Raw genomic sequence first — 23,022 nt, forward strand, 5'->3', positions numbered from 1 at the left:
TTCTTAAGCTTCGTTTTTGTGTCTTTTACTTTCAGTTTTGTACACCAGATTCAAAACAACTAAAAATACAATATTTTTGGTTATAGAAAATATATTTCACAGTGGTTTAGATTGTACAATGATTCTATTTACTATAGGTGCTTTTTTTACAAAATGAAAATAGGCAAACTATTATAATTTTTGCAACCAGGAAATGGCGGAGCTATTTCTGCATAGAGCAGCTTTAACATGTAATTTAAACCCTGATTGTCATCAAGACTGTCACAGGTGTCAAAAATAAAGAAGAGTCTGGTAGAAGAATGTGAATTCAAGAGATTTTATTTTTTAAGAGTTACCTTTAGCCAAGAGCGCAGTGCAAAGGTAAAAACATTTTGCAGTCACAGAATGCAACTGGTGAAAAACATGCTCTGTATAGTAACCATTCACTGGCTAAACTGAAAACGTTTAACAATAGGTAGAACAGTGCCCATGAAAAAGACTCAATCCATGGTTGCTTTCAGCATAAAAAGATGAATGACCAAAATAAACAAGTAGTCAATGCAGATTCTGAAAATAGAGGTTCAGTCCATTCCAAGCCATAGAGTGTGGACCACTATTTAATGTGGACCACTATTTAATGTGGATCACTATAATATCCAATCAAGAGTAAAATAATACTAAATGGTTTAGTCGACTTCCTCAATTGTTGGTCCAGAGGATCCACCTCCTCCGGGTGCGGCACCACCAGCCCCGGGCATCCCCCCAGGCATCCCCCCGGGCATCCCCCCGGGCATCCCCCCAGCACCCTGGTACAGCTTGGTAATGATGGGGTTACAGACCTTCTCCAGCTCCTTCTGGTGGTGCTCAAACTCCTCCTTCTCTGCAGACTACAAGGAGAAAGAGCAGAAAGGAAGAGATAGCAAAAGAGAGTGCTCCAACCTTGTTCAACCACCAGACATTTGTTTAATCAAATTACAATGAGGTGAGGGACTCAGTACTTTACTTCACTTTAGATATGAACATCAACCCACTCCATTCTGATTGAAGGACCCAGAGCCCGTACTGTACCTGGTTCTTGTCCAGCCAGCTGATGACCTCATTGCATTTGTCCAAGATCTTCTGTTTGTCCTCATCGCTGAGCTTGCCCTTGAGCTTCTCGTCCTCCACGGTGGACTTCATGTTGAAGGCGTATGACTCCAGGCCATTCTTGGACGCCACCTTGTCCCTCTGGACATCGTCTGCAGCTTTGTACTGTTCAGCCTCCTGGACCATGCGCTCTATGTCCTCCTTACTCAGACGACCTGTGGAGAGAGGGGCAGACAATGAGATGGAGGCTTTGTTACCAAGCATTGTTAGAGAGGACATGCCTATTTAAAATGTTGTGCATACTTTACAATGGCATAGTGTTTAAAGCTACATTCTGGGATTCAGATGTTCAAGAATCAATGGGCAAATATCAAGAATTGAAATTAACATTGAATAGATTTCCAGATCCCAGACCATAGCTTATGGTTGGACTTTTAAATAACTATAATAACAAAAAAGAGCTTGTTTAACTCCTTTTTTTGTAAACAATGTGATTGTAAACAAACACTGTATAGCCTCAAAACATGTTTAAAACTATATTTTAACATCATGGGATGGTCAGTCCTTGCATCCATAGCTATGTCTATACATTTGAGAGTGGTAGCATTTTTCCAGCCTCATCCCTCACCTTTTCCCCCAAAACAGTGGCAGGGTGCATGTTTTGTTATTGTTTGAACTGCCGATTTCCCCTTTAACTGTAAGAACTACTAAGTGTACCTTTGTCATTGGTGATGGTGATCTTATTCTCCTTGCCGGTGCTCTTGTCAGCGGCGGACACATTCATGATGCCGTTGGCGTCAATGTCAAAAGTCACCTCGATCTGAGGCACACCCCGGGGGGCTGGTGGAATCCCACACAACTCAAACTTCCCCAGTAGGTTGTTGTCTTTGGTCATGGCTCTTTCCCCCTCATATACCTGAGGACAGGACACAGACACATTCAGGTAAACATTAAAGTGGATACATTCAAAGTCTCATCTTAAGTTGTAATGTAAACACTAACAAATAAATGACCATGTAGTTCAAGACTGGTTCAGATCCAGATTCAGCAAAAATGTAAAGTTAAATCTCAATTAGAGTATATGATAACATTTTGACTCCGATGGACACAATCCATTGAGGTACCTAAGAATGAGGTACCTCATTCTCACCTGAATGAGCACCCCAGGCTGGTTGTCTGAGTATGTGGTGAAGGTCTGTGTCTGCTTGGTGGGGATGGTGGTGTTCCTCTTGATGAGCACGGTCATGACCCCTCCGGCCGTCTCAATACCCAGGGACAGTGGCGTGACGTCCAGCAGCAGCAGGTCCTGCACGTTCTCAGACTTGTCTCCGGACAAGATGGCCGCCTGGACAGCTATCAACAGGCACAGGGGTTGTCACTCATTCTTAAATCATTTACAATGCCCTTATCTATATCCGGGCTCCTCTGGATGAAGGTTAGGGAAGGCAGAACAGGAAAAGACACAGCTGACCAGAGGGGTTAACTGGGCAAAGCTTTAGATAGAAAAATAAAAGAGCCTCACCTGCACCATAGGCGACAGCCTCATCAGGGTTGATGCTCTTGTTGAGCTCCTTCCCATTGAAGAAGTCCTGCAGCAACTTTTGGATCTTGGGGATGCGTGTGGAGCCTCCCACCAGGACGATGTCGTGAACCTGGGCCTTGTCCATCTTGGCGTCCCTCAGAGACTTCTCCACGGGGTCCAGGGTGCCTCTGAACAGGTCAGCGTTCAGCTCCTCAAAGCGAGCTCTGGTGATGGAGGTGTAGAAGTCGACGCCCTCATACAGAGAGTCAATCTCAATGCTGGCCTGGGTACTGGAGGACAGGGTGCGCTTGGCACGTTCACAGGCGGTGCGCAGACGACGCACGGCCCTCTTGTTATCGCTGATGTCCTTCTTGTATTTGCGCTTGAACTCAGAAATGAAGTGGTTGACCATGCGGTTGTCGAAGTCCTCTCCTCCAAGATGGGTGTCTCCGGCCGTGGACTTCACCTCAAAGATCCCGTCTTCGATGGTCAGGATAGACACATCAAACGTACCGCCGCCTAGGTCGAAGATCAGGACGTTTCTCTCCACTCCCACCTAAAATGATTATAAATGTTTTTAAACTCGAGTTAAATATGCATTTTTATGACATTTGTCTCCCAAAACACTTGGATGCATTATAGTTCTAAGCATAGTTGTTAGTGTTGATAAACATATATACATCAACCTTCTTGTCCAGGCCGTAGGCGATAGCAGCAGCAGTTGGCTCATTGATGATGCGGAGTACGTTGAGTCCTGAGATAGTCCCTGCATCTTTGGTGGCCTGGCGCTGAGAGTCGTTGAAGTAAGCTGGCACAGTGACCACTGCATTGGTTATAGTCTGCAAGAGGAAAGATTCAGTATACACAAATTAGTAATGCTTCACTAGACAAGACAATCTTCATTTTTTGAATGTGTTAGAAAAATGCATTTCTATTTGGTTAAACCGTTAGGTAACATCCCAAAGACCATAACATGTGTTGCTATGAAGACAGAGTGATAGGCATGCTCACCTTGCCCAGGTAGGCCTCTGCAATCTCCTTCATCTTGACCAGCACCATGGAGGAGATCTCCTCTGGGTAGAAGGCCTTGGTCTCTCCCTTGTACTCCACTTGGACCTTGGGCCGTGTCGAGTCGTTGATCACTGTAAACGGCCAGTGTTTCATGTCTGCCTGGACGACACTGTCGTCAAACTTCCGCCCTATCAGCCGCTTAGCATCTGGGAGAAGATAAGGGGGTAAACATGAGTTAATGCCACAGATGGAGAGATTATGTAAAGTACATCTTATTTCATCAATTTCTCTAAGTTAATTTCTTACCAAACACTGTGTTTGTGGGGTTCATGGCCACTTGGTTCTTGGCTGCGTCCCCAATCAGCCTTTCTGTGTCTGTGAAGGCGACATAACTGGGTGTGGTCCTGTTTCCCTGGTCGTTGGCTATGATCTCCACTTTGCCATGCTGGAACACACCCACACAGGAGTAGGTGGTGCCCAGGTCAATGCCAACTGCTGGTCCCTTTGACATGGTGTCTGAAAATGAAGAGATAAAACAAACTGTGTGGTTGGGCAATATGACCAAAATCTCATATCCCGATACAGGTAATTTCATATCCCAATTACAATACATATCACAATATAGCACATTTTCTGTAAATTCAATGAATAAGTAGTTTATATAAAACGACCACATCTAAAGGCCTATTTTTTATTACATTTTGAATTATGCCCAACAAATAAAAAAGGTACTTATATTTTATTATTTCTCCTTTTATTTAGAACCTTTGAGCAAATGTTCAATTAAGCATTTAACAAAATATTAATGTATAAAATCAACAAAAAAAGTAAATAGTAAACACTTCAACTATAGTTGCAAACAAAATAAATAGGTCTAAAATGTGAATATGGTCTAAAATATCCAAACCAAACATAATACTCTTTAATAGTAGAACTGTAGCAGCAAACAAATGAATACAGGCCTAACAAATATTGGTATATAAAATACCAAATGTAAACAAGTTTAAACTATAACAGCAAAATAAGGCTCACAAATAAATATATAAAACATAACAAGTAAACAAAAAAAACTCATTCAAGTTTGAATTATACCATTATATGAAAACAACCAAAGTGCTGCAAAAAAAAATTGATATTTGGCAACAATGCTTCAAAATGTTTGCCTTATGTTGCAGAATCTCAGGGAGTTAGTTTTGCAGGTTGAGAGCCAGGAATACAAGCTGGTCAACTCTTTCTGGTTTAAGTGATGACCTCTGACATGTCACAATGTTCCCACTTGTACTGAATGCCTGCTCTGATGGGGCACTTGTGTCAAGGATGCACAAGTATCTCGTTGCTAGCTTGGCCACTTGTGGGAAATGTGCCTCATGCACATTTGCCTCCACCATTCCAGTGGGTTTGCCTCTGGACCAGCCTCCAGTTGGAGATGGAGGTTGAGCTCCTTTTCAATGGACTCTCCGCTTGACCGAGGGACCGCATTGCTTTGCTGCTTTTTCAGTAGCTGTTCAAACTCTTCTTTTTCCTCTTAGCAGGACGCTCTGGCTCATCTCTAGCAGCTGCAGCCGATGGAAGGGGGCCTACCTCTACTGACGCTGCCTGTTCAGCCACCAGGCTTTCCAGTTCTGCAGTAGCTCTTACCTTCATGTAGTCCACACTCTCTTCTTTAATGTATATGGTTTTAAACAGAAGGTCAACAAGAGAAGCCATGTCAAGCAGCTCATCAGTGGTCTGGTCATCATACTTCTCATTTAAGTAGTTTAGAATGCCCTCTGATGGTCGTGGTGAGTGGAGTGTCATCATCTTGAGGCTTGAGTACCTGGTTGTTGAAAAGGACGAGGACCGGTTTCAAGTAGGAAACACTTGTGTACTGCTCCCCAGATAAGGTATCTGTAAACTCCATGAGAGGACTCAGTGCCTTGTTCATGGACTCCAGAAAGTCCAAGTCCAACCAAGTTGGGACCAGATGTCTCATTTTCTTGTCAGCATGGAGGACCTGTGAGAGAGCTCTCCTGCTCCAAGACCCTTTCAATCATTTGTTGCATAGAGCCCCACCTGGTAGGGTTTTCTGTGATTAGCTGATGAGCAGGCAAGCCCAGTTCAGCTTGAGCCTTGGCCAGTTCACATCTTCTCTTCCATGAATTAGAGAAGGCCAACTGCTTGTTGCACACTTCGCTCTGTGTAAATAAAAGGAGAAGATAAATGTAACTTATATATTACACTTTACAGGACAGGTAACACATTCACTGCATTGTGTGTGTGTGTGTGTGTGTTTCTAAATGTGTTTAAATGTGCATTATTGTTGCATTGCTGAGCCTTGTAAAAAGGAGAATTTGTTACTTTGTGACAGACAATAAAAGTTATTATTATTCACTTAAAACAGAATTTACTTTGACTACACCCCCATATTCATCCAAGCTTTCAGCATGCTTGCACGTCACATAAAACATAGCACCTTCAAGACATTAAAATACTACATGGCGTGGCCTATTATAAAAGGTTTATTATTACTGAAATATATTTTTACATTGATTTAGACACTCACCAATGGCTAGATGAAGACGGTGGCCAAAACACTAAGCATGTCCAGTCATTCAGCTGAAGTGCAAGGATGTTGTTTGTGGTGTTATCCGTGGTGACACAGACTAGGCGATACTCGCGCAGTCCCCACAACTCAAGAGCTTCCCTGAGACCTCTGGCTATCATTTCTCCTGTGTGGTCATCTGGGAAATAGCCTGTCTGTAAACACCAACTGCAGTGTCCAGTCTTGGATGAAGTGTCTCATCAGGCTCATATAGGGCTGTGTCGTTCGGCCCGTCTACATATCTGTTGTAGTAGCGTAGTACAATACCTTGTGGATTTCCCCCTCTACTTTGGCCCGACACACTTGATATAAACGAGGCAACTCGACAAAAGTGTTTTCGGATTGGCATTTGGTACCTTGGGTGGAGTGTTCGCACCAACTCACGAAACCCCTGTTTTTTGACCGTGTAAATTGGGGCCATGTCTTTGCAGATGTAAGTTGTAACGGAAGCTGTTATCTCCTTCCATCTTCGTGATGCTTTGTCATATGGTGTTGCGGGCAAAAGCCTCTTGCAACGTCTGAGTCGAGGGTTTGTTGAGCACTCGACTGTACTTTGTTGGGTCTCATCCGTAGACTCTCTCCATACTGTTTCACATGATTCTTGCGTAGGTGGTAAAATAGGTTAGTGGTGTTTGAGCCTGTTGTCAGGACCGGCCTGCGGCATATTTTTCAGGGGACGGTTTTCTGGTCCATGTCAGACTTTTCATACCCAAACCACATCCATGCAACCAAAGCAGCCCCTCTTTCAGGTATGAGCTCCGTGTCTCTGTGCCACGTTCACTTTCCTCCATGTTTGTTTGTGTTGCAAATTTTTTTCCACATGGAAAAATATAGCCATAAAAAGGGTGATTTGTGACAACGAAATAAACGATAGAGCATAATATGAAACGATAGATGTTTTTCTGTCGTCACACGATATATATCGTCATATCTCCCAGCACTACAGTGTGGTATGAACTCGTTGACCCAGGTGAGTTATTCTGAGGGTAGACTCTAGGGGACAACTCTATACAAACTGGTCAAGTTGGGTCTATTTTAGTATAGACCCATGACACACGATGCTATTTTCTGAAAGGTTCATGCAATAGTAGCCACAACAGAGCCCCACCTGATTTGAGCCCCACATGTCTCTTCTTTGGGTTGCCTGTTTTGCATGTTATTTTGGCATTAATGTCACATATTAGTTTGCAAACAATGCATAAAAATGAATAGAATCATTGAGTTAATAAAACTTCAATACAAACATGGTCTCTTTTTTTGCTTTCTTGAGTAAGGCAGCTCCAAAATGCAGGTGTTTCAGCCTAGCTCAGTGCTTTCTGTGGTGGTGGGGCAGCCATCAGAAAATACAGAGTATAGGGGTTGGTAATGTTCTCTAGTTGCGCTGTGATTAGCTCAGTGTTCTTTCACTCATGGGGACACTACAGTACATCACTGCCAAATCTAAGGCTAGAGCAAGAAAATTCAAGCCCATTGGGTGCTGCCATAGAGTTACATTAGAAGTGCCCATCCAAGAAGGCACAGATAAATCAAACATTACACAACAAGTTGGAAATTGCAAATTCAACAATGAGTGGTTTGGAAAGAATCAGTGGCTAACTGCAAGCATTGCAAAGCAATCCCTAGCCTGCTATTCAGTGGAGTGGGTGTGTGATCCCTATTCTGTGTTTAAGGGTCGCTTTTCCAAGCTTAAAAATGATTAACATCCAACAATGGCCTGCTGTTAGTGAAGCATGATTTGTGCCTCGCTCCAAACAACTTGACTCGGAACTGGAAAATCTGACTTCAGCGAGTTCAAGGCAACTGGAAACTCAAGCTCCGACTGGGAAAATACATTTTGAACGGTCATCCAACTCGGAATTTTAAGCATTGAACTTGGGCCTCTTTCTAGAGCTACATCCTGAAGATCACTGACATCATCATGATTCAACCTTTTTTGAGTTCCCAGTTGTCTTGAAAACACCATAAATCCAGAGAATGTCAGACTTCGATGACAAAATTTGCCCACAAAAGGACCGCCGCGCCACCTTCCTGTTCAAGTGAACACAACAAGGGGAGTCTAAAAATGTCTTGTATGCTGCTGCATAAATGATGCAATATGCCAGGTAGATATGTATACTGAAGCCAAGAAAATAATATTTAGTGTATGTTGTGTAGTAAGCTGTTAGTAGCCCATGTGCCTCACCCTAATAATTTGGTATATTTTCCCCTCTTAATTTCACCTAATGTTCTGACTTGGTGGTGAACATTTGGCCTAGAAACTGTTTTAGAGAAATGTAATCATCGAATGTTGTAAGAGCTTTCATTGTCTGCTTATATGCCCCCGTTATTTATCCTACGGTTCTGACTTGGTGTACAGGGAGAACACTAAGAACGATTCTGTCGCTGTACATTTCAAAAGTGCTGAACAAAGTTATATTGACTACATCTGTCCTAGCTCGCTCATTAATGTCTTAACCAAAATTACGAATTGTCGTCCCCTTTATGCCATAGTTTGTACCTCTAATTAAGAGGAAAACTATTTTCTAAGCAAGTCAGCCTTAGCAGCTGTTTTATTTTATTTTTGAAGGCAGTAAATGAGGCTAAATTAGCTGTTTTGCTGCCAGACAAGGCTCCACTGATAGCCAGGTGTAGCAGTGGTAAGGTGTTGGGCCTGCTGTTGGGACAGCTTTATGTGGGCACCGTCATAGTACAATTCATGTATTGTTTAGTGGCTTTGCTAGCATGCATCCCCCACATTTTTGGGATTGACATACATACGTTTGTTACAAAGAAAACAGGACAGATTGTACAATTTAATGGTTATGATCTGATTTATTTCAGAAATTCTGACTTTGATCAAATGTAGTGCATTTAATTCAAATGCTAGTAATATTTGGTCAATTTCATATTCAAATGCTAATGGTCTAATTCAAAACCGAACTTTTTTCACTTTATAAATTAATTTAAACAATATGGCACTACTTTAAGTGAAAAAACAAAATTCAAACTTGAATTTTCAATGATTACGTTTTGTTTGCTTAGCATCCCTGGCAATGTAAATAGTTTGTATGTATGCATGCATGCTTGTTTTACATGTGACTATTCGTCTTTTGTTTGTTAATAAATAAAACAAAAACATCTCGAGCTTAATTTTAACTGAATAGCTAAAGCAACTCCATGCTTATTATCACTTTAACCAAATGAACATGGATAGAACACATCCTGGAAGCTATTCCTCCCTATCACATATTTAAATATAAAACAAACATTTTGCCGGGAGTTTGTCACAGTGGACTCGCCCCTGCGCTGCGGCGGTGTGTTGGGAAATTGCTGGAACATTCCGTTCAGCTTCATCACCATCCAGTATTGCCAGCCAACTCGCTTAGTCTAGACTAGGTAGGGTTTCCATTCAAATAAGTTTCACACGCAATTATTTAAACTAACATTTAACCAGCGCATTAAGCAACATCGATAGAACAAGCCAATGGTTCAACTGTATAATGTTGGAAGGCAAACCCAGGTCTTCATACAACGTTAGCTAGCCTAACAAGAGAGCGCCCTTTAAACATCTAGCAAGCAAACTGATACTGACATATCCGATGATGTAATCGTTGAAACTATTGATGCATTAGAAAATAATGTAACAACTTTGAATCTGGGTTTACAGGAGAAATTGAATATGGCAATTATCCTACAGGAGACGTTGAATTTTGGGAGAATAGCCTAATTTACTGTTCGTAATTTCCAACAAGTATAATGCTGATATTCAACAACTTCCATTTCAAATTGCTTACCTTGTTAAATATTACAAATCAGCCTGAAAATGTCGCTTCACCCTGATTAGTACAGAAGTACTCCTCGCAGAAGTTGACCGTGCTGGCGATTTCCGCAGAACACTCTAGAACAAACTGAGCGATGTCGCTAGCCAATCAACTGCCAACAGTTGCTTCATCGCGAGGTCAAATGAACCAATAAAAATATTTCCACAGTAGATAAGTTAGTTGCTACAATGTTTCCTATTTTTAGAGAAACCGTGTTGGACCGTTCCACAATTTGAGTAGTGTAACTTGTTGAGAAACACCCCAGTTTTATTTCACCTAATTATAACATTCTGTCATAAAGTTCACATGTTCATCTTAATGAAAAACAATTTTTCCCTTCTCAAGAGCAATTTTTTTAAATTATTATACTATAGCAAGTGCCTAATAAAGCAACAAGGTTGACTGTAAATCAGCCATAAATCCCCTTGTGACAGGGGGAATGGAAGCTTGTGTGTTAAATGGAGGCGCAGTTAGTTGAACGCAAGCTTCACTAAAAAAAGTAAATTGCTAAAGGACCAATTCAGCTTTTTTCATCTAAAAATCTAATAATTTCTGGGTAACAATTAAGTACCTTACTGTGACTGTTTTCCATTTAAAAGGTCAAAAAGAAACAAAAATAGCAAATAGCAATTTCTCAAGGAAGAAATTTGATGGGACTGTCCAGGAGTGGTCTGAGTGGGGAGGGGGAAACTGAAAAAAACTGTTACTGGCAGAGAGGTTTGGAACTCTCTGTCTTATTGGTCTAACATCTAACTTACTGCCTGGTGACATCAGGCAGGCCAAAACTCCATCCTACCTAAGCATTTTCATAGTGTTATTTCAACCTCATGGAGTGGATATATAGTACCAGTCATAAGTTTGAACACACCTACTCATTCCAGGGTTATTTTTACTATTTTCTCCATTGTAGAATAATAGTGAAGACATCAAAACAATGTATTTATTAACCAAAAAAGTGTCAAACAAATCTAAACATATTTTATATTTGAGATTCTTCAAAGTAGCCACCTTTTGCCTTGATGACGGCAGGTAGCTTCGTGGTTGGGGCGGCAGGTAGCCTAGTGGTTATGAGCATTTGGCCAGTAACTGAAAGGTTGCTAGATCGAATCCCTGAGCAAATCTGTCGTTCTGCCCCTGAACAAGGCAGTTAATCTTCTGTTCCTAGGCCATAATTGTAAATAAGAAATTGTTCTTAAATGACTTGCCTAGTTAAATAAAGGTTAAATAAAACATTTAATATGACAGCTTTGCACACTCTTGGCATTCTCTCAACCCACTTGGAGTTTTCCAAAAGGCACCTAAAGGACTCTCAGATCATGAGAAACAAGATTCTCTGGTCTGATGAAACCAAGATTGAACTATCTGGCCAAGTGTCATGTCTGGAGGAAACCTGGCACCATCCCTAAGGGGAAGCATGGTGGTGGCAGTATCATGCTGTGGGGATGTTTTTCAGTGGCAGGGACTGGGAGACTAGTCAGGATCGAGGGAAAGATAAACGGAGCAAAGTACAGAGAGATCCTTGATGAAAACCTGCTCCAGAGCGTTCAGGACCTCAGACTGCAGCGAATACTCACATAAAGAAGGTATTTCTGTTTTTTATTTTTTTAAATAAATTTGCAAACATTTCTAAAAACCTGTTTACGCTTTGTCATTATGTGGGATTGTGTGTAGATTGTTGAGGATTAAAAAAATAAATACATTTTAGAATAAGGCTGTAATGTAAAAAAAAAAAAAAGTGGAATAATTCAAGTTGTCTGAATACTTTCCGAAGGCACTATATATGTATATATATATATATATATATATATATATATATATATATATATATATATATATATATATATATATATTAGATATATGTAGTAGTAGAGTAGTGGCCTGAGGGCCACTACTACTCTAATCTGTAGTGAAATGTAATATAACGTTTTTAATTGTATATAACTGCCTTAATTTGGCTGGACACCAGGAAGAGTAGCTATATATAACACAGGAAATTCACGTTTTTGACTACTCTGGGCCATTAGAACATTTCTAGCCTGTCTATCTATGGGTAATAGGGTTGACGTATTTGTATTTATTATGGATCTCCATTAGCTGCTTCCCAGGCAGCAGCTACTCTTCCTTGAGTCCAGCCAAATTAAGGCAGTTATATACAATTAAAAACGTTATATTACATTTCACTACAGATTTCACAACACATTAAGTGTGTGCCCTCAGGCCACTACTCTACTACTACATATCTACGACATAAAATCCATGTATACGTGTGTATATTATCATGTGTGTGTACGCATGTGTCAGTGCCTGTGTGTATGACTCTTCACAGTTCCCGCTGTTCCATAAGGTGTATGTTTATCTGTTTTTTAAATTTAACTTTACTGTTTGCAGTTACTTGATGTGGAATAGAGTTCCATGTAGTCATGGCTCTATGTAGTACTGTGCACCTCCCATAGACTCTTCTGGACTGGGACTGTGAAGAGACCTCTGGTGGCATGTCTTGTGGGGTATGGATGTGTGTCTGAGTTGTGTGCTAGTAGTTTAAACAGACAGGTCGGTGCATTCAGCATATCAATCTCTCCTCTACTTTGAGCCAGGAAAGATTGACATGCATATTATTAATGTTAGCTCTCCGTGTACATTTAAGGGCCAGCTGTGCTGCCCTGTTATGGACCAATTATCATGTTCCTAAGTCCCTATTTGTGGCACCTGGCCACACGACTGGACAGTATTCCAGGTGTGTCAAAGCTAGGGCCTGTAAGACCTACCTTGTTGATGGTGCTGTTAAGAAAGCAGACATACAGTGCCTTGCGAAAGTATTCGACCCCGTGGAACTTTGCGACCTTTTGCCACATTTCAGGCTTCAAACATAAAGATATAAAACTGTATTTTTTGTGAAGAATCAACAACAAGTGGGACACAATCATGAAGTGGAACGACATTTATTGGATATTTCAAACTTTTTTAACAAATCAAAAACTGAAAAATTGGGCGTGCAAAATTATTCAGCCCCCTTAAGTTAATACTTTGTAGCGCCACCTTTTGCTGCGATTACAGCTGTAAGTCGCTTGGGGTATGTCTCTATCAGTTTTGCACATCGAGAGACTGAATTTTTTTTCCATTCCTCCTTGAAAAACAGCTCGAGCTCAGTGAGGTTGGATGGAGAGCATTTGTGAACAGCAGTTTTCAGTTCTTTCCACAGATTCTCGATTGGATTCAGGTCTGGACTTTGACTTGGCCATTCTAACACCTGGATATGTTTATTTTTGAACCATTCCATTGTAGATTTTGCTTTATGTTTTGGATCAGTCTTGTTGGAAGACAAATCTCCGTCCCAGTCTCAGGTCTTTTGCAGACTCCATCAGGTTTTCTTCCAGAATGGTCCTGTATTTGGCTCCATCCATCTTCCCATCAATTTTAACCATCTTCCCTGTCCCTGCTGAAGAAAAGCAAGCCCAAACCATGATGCTGCCACCACAATGTTTGACAGTGGGTATGGTGTGTTCAGGGTGATGAGCTGTGTTGCTTTTACGCCAAACATAACGTTTTGCATTGTTGCCAAAAAGTTCAATTTTGGTTTCATCTGACCAGAGCACCTTCTTCCACATGTTTGGTGTGTCTCCCAGGTGGCTTGTGGCAAACTTTAAACAACACTTTTTATGGATATCTTTAAGAAATGGCTTTCTTCTTGCCACTCTTCCATAAAGGCCAGATTTGTGCAATATACGACTGATTGTTGTCCTATGGACAGAGTCTCCCACCTCAGCTGTAGATCTCTGCAGTTCATCCAGAGTGATCATGGGCCTCTTGGCTGCATCTCTGATCAGTCTTCTCCTTGTATGAGCTGAAAGTCTAGAGGGACGGCCAGGTCTTGGTAGATTTGCAGTGGTCTGATACTCCTTCCATTTCAATATTATCGCTTGCACAGTGCTCCTTGGGATGTTTAAAGCTTGGGAAATCTTTTTGTATCCAAATCCGGCTTTAAACTTCTTCACAACAGTATCTCGGACCTGCCTGGTGTGTTCCTTGTTCTTCATGATGCTCTCTGCACTTTTAACAGACCTCTGAGACTATCTCAGTGCAGGTGCATTTAAACGGAGACTTGATTACACACAGGTGGATTGTATTTATCATCATTAGTCATTTAGGTCAACATTGGATCATTCAGAGATCCTCACTGAACTTCTGGAGAGAGTTTGCTGCACTGAAAGTAAAGGGGCTGAATAATTTTGCACGCCCAATTTTTCAGTTTTTGATTCGTTAAAAAAGTTTGAAATATCCAATAAATGTTGTTCCACTTCATGATTGTGTCCCACTTGTTGTTGATTCTTCACAAAAAAATACAGTTTTATATCTTTATGTTTGAAGCCTGAAATGTGGCAAAAGGTCGCAAAGTTCAAGGGGGCCGAATACTTTCGTTTAAACGTGTTAACCCTCGCAAGGCTGCAGGCCCAGACGGCATCCCCAGCCGCGCCCTCAGAGCATGCGCAGACCAGCTGGCTGGTGTGTTTACGGACATATTCAATCAATCCCTATCTCAGTCTGCTGTTCCCACATGCTTCAAGAGGGCCACCATTGTTCCTGTTCCCAAGAAAGCTAAGGTAACTGAGCTAAACGACTACCGCCCCGTAGCACTCACTTCCGTCATCATGAAGTGCTTTGAGAGACTAGTCAAGGACCATATCACCTCCACCCTACCTGACACCCTAGACCCACTCCAATTTGCTTACCGCCTAAATAGGTCCACAGACGATGCAATCTCAACCACACTGCACACTGCCCTAACCCATCTGGACAAGAGGAATACCTATGTGAGAATGCTGTTCATCGACTACAGCTCGGCATTTAACACCATAGTACCCTCCAAGCTCGTCATCAAGCTCGAGACCCTGGGTCTCGACCCCGCCCTGTGCAACTGGGTACTGGACTTCCTGACGGGCCGCCCCCAGGTGGTGAAGGTAGGCAACAACATCTCCACCCCGCTGATCCTCAACACTGGGGCCCCACAAGGGTGCGTTCTGAGCCCTCTCCTGTACTCCCTGTTCACCCACGACTGCGTGGCCACGCACGCCTCCAACTCAATCATCAAGTTTGCGGACGACACAACAGTGGTAGGCTTGATTACCAACAACGACGAGACGGCCTACAGGGAGGAGGTGAGGACCCTCGGAGTTTGGTGTCAGGAAAATAACCTCACACTCAACGTCAACAAAACTAAGGAGATGATTGTGGACTTCAGAAAACAGCAGAGGGAACACCCCCCTATCCACATCAATGGAACAGTAGTGGAGAGAGTAGTAAGTTTTAAGTTCCTCGGCATACACATCACAGACAAACTGAATTGGTCCACCCACACAGACAGCATCGTGAAGAAGGCGCAGCAGTTCCTCTTCAACCTCAGGAGGCTGAAGAAATTTGGCTTGTCACCAAAAGCACTCACAAACTTCTACAGATGCACAATCGAGAGCATCCTGGCGGGCTGTATCACCGCCTGGTACGGCAACTGCTCCGCCCACAACCGTAAGACTCTCCAGAGGGTAGTGAGGTCTGCACAACGCATCACCGGGTGCAAACTACCTGCCCTCCAGGACACGTACACCACCCGATGTTACAGGAAGGCCATAAAGATCATCAAGGACAACAACCACCCGAGCCACTGCCTGTTCACCCCGCTATCATCCAGAAGGCGAGGTCAGTACAGGTGCATCAAAGCTGGGACCGAGAGACTGAAAAACAGCTTCTATCTCAAAGCCATCAGACTGTTAAACAGCAACCACTAACATTGAGTGTCTGCTGCCAACACACTGACCTAACTCCAGCCACTTTATTAATGGGAATTGATGGGAAATGATGTAAAATATATCACTAGCCACTTTAAACAATGCTACCTAATATAATGTTTACATACCCTACATTATTCATCTCATATGTATACGTATATACTGTACTCTATATCATCTACTTCATCTTTATGTAATACATGTATCACTAGCCACTTTAACTATGCCACTTTGTTTACATACTCATCTCATATGTATATACTGTACTCGATACCATCTACTGTATCTTGCCTATGCTGCTCTGTACCATCACTCATTCATATATCTTTATGTACATATTCTTTATCCTCTTACACTTGTGTGTATAAGACAGTAGTTTTGAAATTGTTAGTTAGATTACTTGTTGGTTATTACTGCATTGTCGGAACTAGAAGCACAAGCATTTCGCTACACTCGCATTAACATCTGCTAACCATGTGTATGTGACAAATAAAATTTGATTTGAACTTGCTCAATTTCCACATTATTCATTCCAATATTTATTTGAGGTTTAGTGAATGATTTTTCCCGAATACAATGCTTTTAGTTTTATGAACATTTAGGACTAACTTATTTATTGGAAGTTATGCTCGACCTGCTCAGATTTCCACCACAAAACACATAAAAAATTGCCAAAAATAGTCTAACCAGCTCACCTGCTTTTACACTATGTATTGATATTGAAGTAAACTTGGAGTCACGCGATGACATGTTGTGTGGTCCTCCCACTACGACTAATCGGGAAAGCCTACAGCAGTTGTTTGTGCTTGGATGAAATTGAACAGGTGAACTAGAGTACACGAGATGAGAGCAGAGAACACATTCTTGCTTTGTCTCCTCTCCTGCCATCTGCTTGTATCAAATGTATACGTCCCTGCTCCCATGGGAGGTGTGAAGTATAGCTTACTGGCACAGGGGAGCTACAGCTCACAGTACAGTAGCCTAGGCTTTGTTGTACTGTGGGAGAGATACGTTCCTTGATAAAGGACAGCCCAGCAGAAACCCTGACATAACCCTGTGAGTCAGATGGGGGAGCGAGACACACACAGAGAGAGAGAGAGAGACTCACTCTGTGAAAGAAGGTTGGGATTTAGCTAAAGAGGTTGCCTCACTTAACAATTGCTGCCAATTGGCCTTTGTGTCTGGACTGGAACAGGTTGTTAGAGAAAGAAGAAATAGTGCTAAGCATATCTGCAGTTCCATTATCAGAAAAATAATGAAAGATACATGATGGTGGCAGTCCTATATATGTGTTGTTGTTTATGGTTCTTATGTAATGGTAAAAGCATCTTTAGGCCTACAGTAAACAACACCAATGGTGTGCCTTAGAGAAAAATAGATGTTTAGACAGCAAAGGTGAGATCAAAACTGGAATTTATTGTTGGATACCACTAGAGTAATTTAGCATGCGTTTTTATTGGGTTGTACTAATACAGGCTATTGTAGTGCTGTCTCTGGGGGATCCAGGAAACTCCCTTTCATGTTGGGGTGCCACACAAAATACCCTGGCTCTCTCTTCAATAGGTGTGTCTTTTATTCCTGAACAGGGAGAAAATTGAAAGATTTTCTACATCCAATTTAGATGCCTGGCTGAGGCGCCTAACCGCCAAACCTGATACATTATGAAAGCCATGCTTTATCAAATAATGACACGTTTATCACCATACAAAAACAATGGCAACAGAATATCTGACGACATCACTTTGTACACCCTCCGTCTGCTGATCCCAGGGATCAAGAGCATAATTATAGTAATCATTGTAGAGTGTCGAATGTACTTATAATATATACTTGAATTGAATGTGCTTATTACATTATGTCTGAGACGATTCATTATGTAGTCCTTACATAACACCATTAATGGCTATTCACACCTTTATAATAACAACTTACATCCTACCTACCTTCACGTCTCCCTATCCCATGGACAGTATGTGCTTGGTGTGGACTTGATTGTAACTCAATTGAAACAGGTAGAAAATTACTTGAATTATGTCATCAAGTTGTTCCTCGAGCACTGAGCTCATCCTGTGGCAGTCTATCTCAGATGCACAACGCTGTTGAAGTACATTGGCTATAATCAACACAAAATCATACAATTACTGTCAGAGGATATTTAATGAAATTGTCTTACTTTAAAGTGCATCTGTGTCCTTCATTTCACCCCATGTTGATAAATCACCTTTAGTCTTGCATTCTAAAGCAACATTGTAGGTATGTCTACTGACAGAGATCATTGGTAAAATATGAAAAATATATAAAAAATACTTGATAATTGAAGTATATAGCAATGTTGAAAATACAACAACATGCAGTACTGAGATGTTTCTGAACATCCATATCTCATGTTACTATATCTTTTGTATGGGATATTCACTCTCACGCCCCTCTGCTCCTCAGGAGGCCAGTATAAATATAGGGAGCTGGAGACAGAGATAAAGACAAAGTAAGATGAACACCTACAGGTGAGTCTTTGACAACATCTTTTTTTAGCCATTTCACTGGAATATCATCAACTAGAATACACATTTGCTTATTTTCTGAATAATAGATGCATACAAATGTGTGCTTTAATTAGTGCACAAATGTAAGAAGTGTGCTTGTCTTTAATCTATGCAGGATTATTCCGTATAATCTATAATTTCCTGTTTATTTGTGATTTTGTAATTGGCTAGCCTTTTCAAAAGGGGATTGTGAGTTTATCGACAAAGTCATATCGATGTGTGATGTTTTTTCAGATAATGGCCTCAGAAGAGGTTGGTGAATGCCTTGGTCCTCATTGTGGAGTGTCTTGTACTTGCAGACTGAGAACAATGTGGCTGCCCCTGCTTGTGTGCCAGCTTTGCCTGATTCTGCGGAGTGAGGCCCAGACACCCAGCACTTTTTGCAACATGCACTCAACATTCAGACCACCAGGTTAGTGAATACACTGCTCAGCTGGTACAAGTACTTCCATCCCCTCTTATTTCAACAGAGGTTAGGGTGATGATAAAACAACATTTTCACACACATCAACGTCACCAAAATGTCAGGTAATTACTATTATAGTATTACAGTATTACTGTTGTACCACATTGTGCACTATTCCATTGTCTTATCTAATGGTTCATATCTCTGGTCTTTCCCAGTGAACTCGGACATCACAGTGACCTGTGGTACTGAGGTTATGGAGTTGAGTATCTTGTTATGCCCAGTCTACTTTAGTGGATACAACGAAACCCTGATGGCCCTCAACGCACAGTTCATCCTCCCCGGGTGCCATGGAATACCTGACTGGAACATTGACCCTCCAATCCTGAAATTCAATCTGTCAATAACTGCTGATGCTGTGGCTGTCTGCTCCAACACATTCAGGGTAAATCAATTACAGGAATGTATTTACCTGCTTGGTTAATTATGGTGAGAGAAAATTTGTATTTGATTCTTCGAGTTGCCACCTATTGTTCTAAGCTGGGTGTTTTGAATCTCTTTGTCTTGACTCTAGATAACCAATGAAGTTGGTATTGGGTTATTTTCTGACTTCTCAAATGTCCAGTTTGTTAATATATCTGGCACCATCAACTCGCTGGACCCCAGTGCATCTATTGTCACCTACCGCCGGCAGATTATCTACATGTTCTCCTGTCGCTACCCTCTGCAGTATCTGGTCAACAACAGTAAAGTCACAGTGTGAGTACTTAAATTCATCACCTACTCTACTGTAACTCCCAGTATAATAATGTATAACTCTCTGCATAATTTTGTCTAATGACTCAAACAGGCTGTTCATTATTGAGTGTAAACCATGTACAGTATGTGTCACTGTAACATTCCCTCCCCTTGATCGTCCACAGATCGGGTGTGAGTCTTGCAGTGAGGGACAATGAAGGCAGCTTTGTCAGTACACTGAGCATGTGGCTCTACAGTGTAAGTGTCTACCTTCAGCACATTACTGCCAGAAGTACACAGTGCACTTCTATAGGATATGAAGCAATTGTGTTGTGCTTATAATAGACTGGTGTTTTGCTGTGAAACAGGACACTAACTACACTCAGCAACTCATTGTCCCAGAGAATGGAATAAATCTGAAGACCAGAATCTTTGTGGGGGTGAAAGCCACCAGTCTAACAGAGAGGTAGGACTACAGATGTTGAGCCTTTTGTAAAGTACCGTACTGCAAAACATACAATTTCTCACTAATAAAAAACAAATATATTTAAGAAAAAAAGTGCTATAGCTATACTGCATTCGAGAATCTGTCCCTCTGTTCCTCTCTAAAGGTTCCACGTTCTGCTTGACCGATGCTATGCAACAACAAGTCCCGTTCCCAACAACAGCACCTACTATGACCTCTTTGTTGGGTGAGTCAGTATTATTCACCCAGTTTAATTTCTATAGATTTATAATAACTCTAACTGAAACCGAAGCATTTTTGGTTTCTGGTCACGCCTAATTTGTGTATGTGTATGACTCATATCTCTTATCTCATCAAAGGTGTACACGTGACAGAAAAACCAGGGTTGAGTTGAACGGAGCGTCTCAGAATGCACACTTCTCCTTTGAGGCCTTCCGTTTCATTGAACACAAGAACATGACCATCTCCACTTTCTACCTGCACTGTGTCACCCGACTCTGTGAGGTGTCCTCCTGCTCGTCCTTACTGCCCGTAAGTATCAACAATTAGAAAATAACACACATGTCACTACCTTCACCCAGAGAAACAAAACAAAACATTTTACAATTGTACACAGTGGCGATCACAATCACATTCATAATATTGCCCTTGCTCTCTCTCTCTCGACATCCGGTTTGTCTACAACAACGTTCAAAGATTCCAGCTGTTGCCTAGAGTCTGGGTTTCCCAGACTATATTGCCCTCTGTTCTGAAGAACCCTAATTTAAGAGACAACCCTATGATATTCTAAGCATATCCAACTGAATAGATAAATGTTTTACTTCCTGTCTGAACTCTGCCTGTTTGATCCCAGAACTGTTCAGGTTCCTCCAGGAAAAAGAGAGAAGCCCAGGGAGGGTTGGCCAACGACCAGGCCATAGTCTCCTCCGGACTCATCAAGACCAAAGTGAACGACGGTGCGGCCCTACTGTACCAGTGGTGTGATATGATATATCAGACATGAATTAATGACACTTGATGAGAGTGAAATTGATTAGTCATTTCATTGCTTATACAGAATGAGTAATTAAATGTATTGTAATGTAAGTCACTTCATTCTTGAACATCTTACTCTGTTTCCATCTCCTACAGGTCTTCCAACAGCTTCATAATGTAAGAAATTCTTCCAAGCTGCCCTTGATAATCACAGTCATCAAAGCCTATGCCTTTCAATAAAATAAAATAAATGCTCCCATTGGCTACAGTATGTTGATATATCCCTACTTTCTGCCCCTCCAACAGTCTCATTCCAGTCCCAGAGAAGCCCAATGGGCCGTGTGGCTGTCAGTACTGCGGTGCTGGTTGTCATTTGTCTCTCCATGGCCGTGTTCATTGGTCTTTTCCTGAGGAGTAGAATGTTATCCATCCTCCAATGAGATTTGGTCTCGGACCAGGGAAACACTCAGTGGGGTACTTTACATTCCCAGAGCACGTAGACAGCTGTTATGAAGACACAATACAGTAGCAGGTAAAATGAGCAAAGGATGGTTAGTTCTCAATTTTTGAGTAAAGGATGGTTAGTTCTCAGTTCATGAGTAAAGGATGGTTAGTTCTCAGTTCATAAGTAAAGGATGGTTAGTTCTCAGTTCATAAGTAAAGGATGGTTAGTTCTCAGTTCATAAGTAAAGGATGGTTAGTTCTCAATTTATGAGTAAAGGATGGTCAGTTCTCAGTTCATGAGTAAAGGATGGTCAGTTCTCAGTTCATGAGTAAAGGATGGATAGTTCTCAGTTCATGAGTAAAGGATGGTTAGTTCTCAATTTATGAGTAAACAATGGTTAGTTCTCAGTTCATGGATTACAACGTTATACACGTTAGTGAGAAAGTATTAAGCAACATTTCATGCATAATGTTACAGAAACATAGCATTTTATCATTGTAAGAAAGTGACAGCAGTGTACTAGAGGTAATCATCTTCTACACACCTAAATGTATAGTTCATAAATACGGCATGTACAGATTTTTTTGTATGAATCTTTTGTATGATAGCTGACTAATAGTCAGAGTAAATTCTGTGTGATAGCTAAAGGCCAGAGCAAATGTTGTGTGCACTTGCTTGACAGATGTGTATTAAAGTACACAACAAAAATATAAACGCAACATGTAAAGTGTTGGTCCCATGTTTCATGAGCTGAAATAAAAAATACCAGAAATGTTCCATACGCACAAAAAGCTTATTTCTCTCAAATGTTTTGTACAAATTTGTTTAAATCCCTGTTAATAAGAATTTCTCCTTTGCTAAAATAATCCATCCACCTGACAGGTGTGGTATATCAAGATGCTGATTAAGCAGCATGATCATTACACAGGTGCACCTTGTGCTCGGGAAAATAAAAAACCACTCTAAAATGTGCAGTTTTGTCACACAACACAATGCCACATATGTCTCAGGTTTTGAGGCAGCATGCGATTGGCAGGAATGTCCACTAGAGCTGTTTGCCAGATAATTTAATGTTAATTTCTCTACCATAAGCTGCTTCCAATATCATTTTACATTTTAGAGAATTTGGCAGTACGTCCAACTGGCCTCACAACCGCAGACCATGTGTAACCACGCCAGCCCAGGGCCTCCACATCCAGCTTCCTCACCTTCGTTATTGTCGGGAGGGTGGGGCGGGGCGGGGGGGTGTTGAGTAATATTTCTGTCTGTAATGAAGCCCTTTTGTAGGGAAAAACTCATTCTGATTGGCTGGGCCTGTCTGCCAAGTGTGTGGGCCTATGCCTTCCAAGGCCCACCCATGGCTGCACCCCTGCCCAGTCATGTGAAATCCACAGATTAGGGCCTAATGAATTTATTTCACTTGGCTGATTTCCTTATATGAACTGTAACTCAGTCAAATCTTTGAAATTGTGGCATGTTGCGTTTATAATTTGTGCAGTAAGAGAAAAGAGCAACATGTTGACAAGCTTTGTCAGGACCTACACAGGTCATTATTTCAACTATTTGTCTTATTTAAGCAATTTTACCTGATACCTATCCTTTGGTTTCAGTAGCCTAAATACAATATAAGTTCAGTCAAGGAACATGTGGAAAGTAAAGAAAAACAGACATATAGCTATAGTAAGTACTGTTT

The 23,022-nt window shown here is 41.4% G+C and overlaps 2 protein-coding genes across 3 annotated transcripts; one reads left to right on the forward strand and one right to left on the reverse strand.

Moving 5' to 3' along the window:
* Positions 1-302: 302 nt before the first annotated feature.
* Positions 303-10,077, reverse strand: LOC135552975 (heat shock cognate 70 kDa protein-like). Of its 2 annotated transcripts, XM_064984954.1 has the most exons (10): positions 9,953-10,077; positions 5,651-5,772; positions 3,905-4,114; positions 3,599-3,804; positions 3,274-3,426; positions 2,588-3,143; positions 2,216-2,418; positions 1,783-1,981; positions 1,048-1,280; positions 303-866 (listed from the first exon to the last, which is right to left on the reverse strand). In XM_064984954.1, the coding sequence occupies exons 3-10, from the start codon at positions 4,107-4,109 to the stop codon at positions 666-668; spliced, it is 1,956 nt and encodes a 651-aa protein (XP_064841026.1). In that variant the 5' UTR covers positions 4,110-4,114; positions 5,651-5,772; positions 9,953-10,077; the 3' UTR covers positions 303-665. The 2 variants fall into 2 exon arrangements, with proteins under 2 accessions (XP_064841026.1, XP_064841024.1); XM_064984952.1 differs by lacking the exon at positions 5,651-5,772 and having other exon boundaries at positions 9,953-10,075.
* A 994-nt stretch (positions 10,078-11,071) lies between these two features.
* Positions 11,072-21,131, forward strand: si:dkey-4p15.5 (zona pellucida-like domain-containing protein 1). Its single transcript, XM_064982740.1, has 11 exons — positions 11,072-11,562; positions 18,196-18,260; positions 18,599-18,711; positions 18,924-19,150; positions 19,280-19,464; positions 19,629-19,701; positions 19,812-19,909; positions 20,055-20,135; positions 20,269-20,440; positions 20,763-20,865; positions 21,041-21,131. Exons 2-11 carry the CDS (start codon positions 18,247-18,249, stop codon positions 21,058-21,060), a joined length of 1,086 nt encoding a protein of 361 aa, XP_064838812.1. The 5' UTR covers positions 11,072-11,562; positions 18,196-18,246; the 3' UTR covers positions 21,061-21,131.
* Positions 21,132-23,022: the final 1,891 nt, after the last annotated feature.

The sequence above is a fragment of the Oncorhynchus masou genome, chromosome 13 (assembly GCF_036934945.1).
Source record: "Oncorhynchus masou masou isolate Uvic2021 chromosome 13, UVic_Omas_1.1, whole genome shotgun sequence".
NCBI lineage: Eukaryota > Metazoa > Chordata > Actinopteri > Salmoniformes > Salmonidae > Oncorhynchus > Oncorhynchus masou.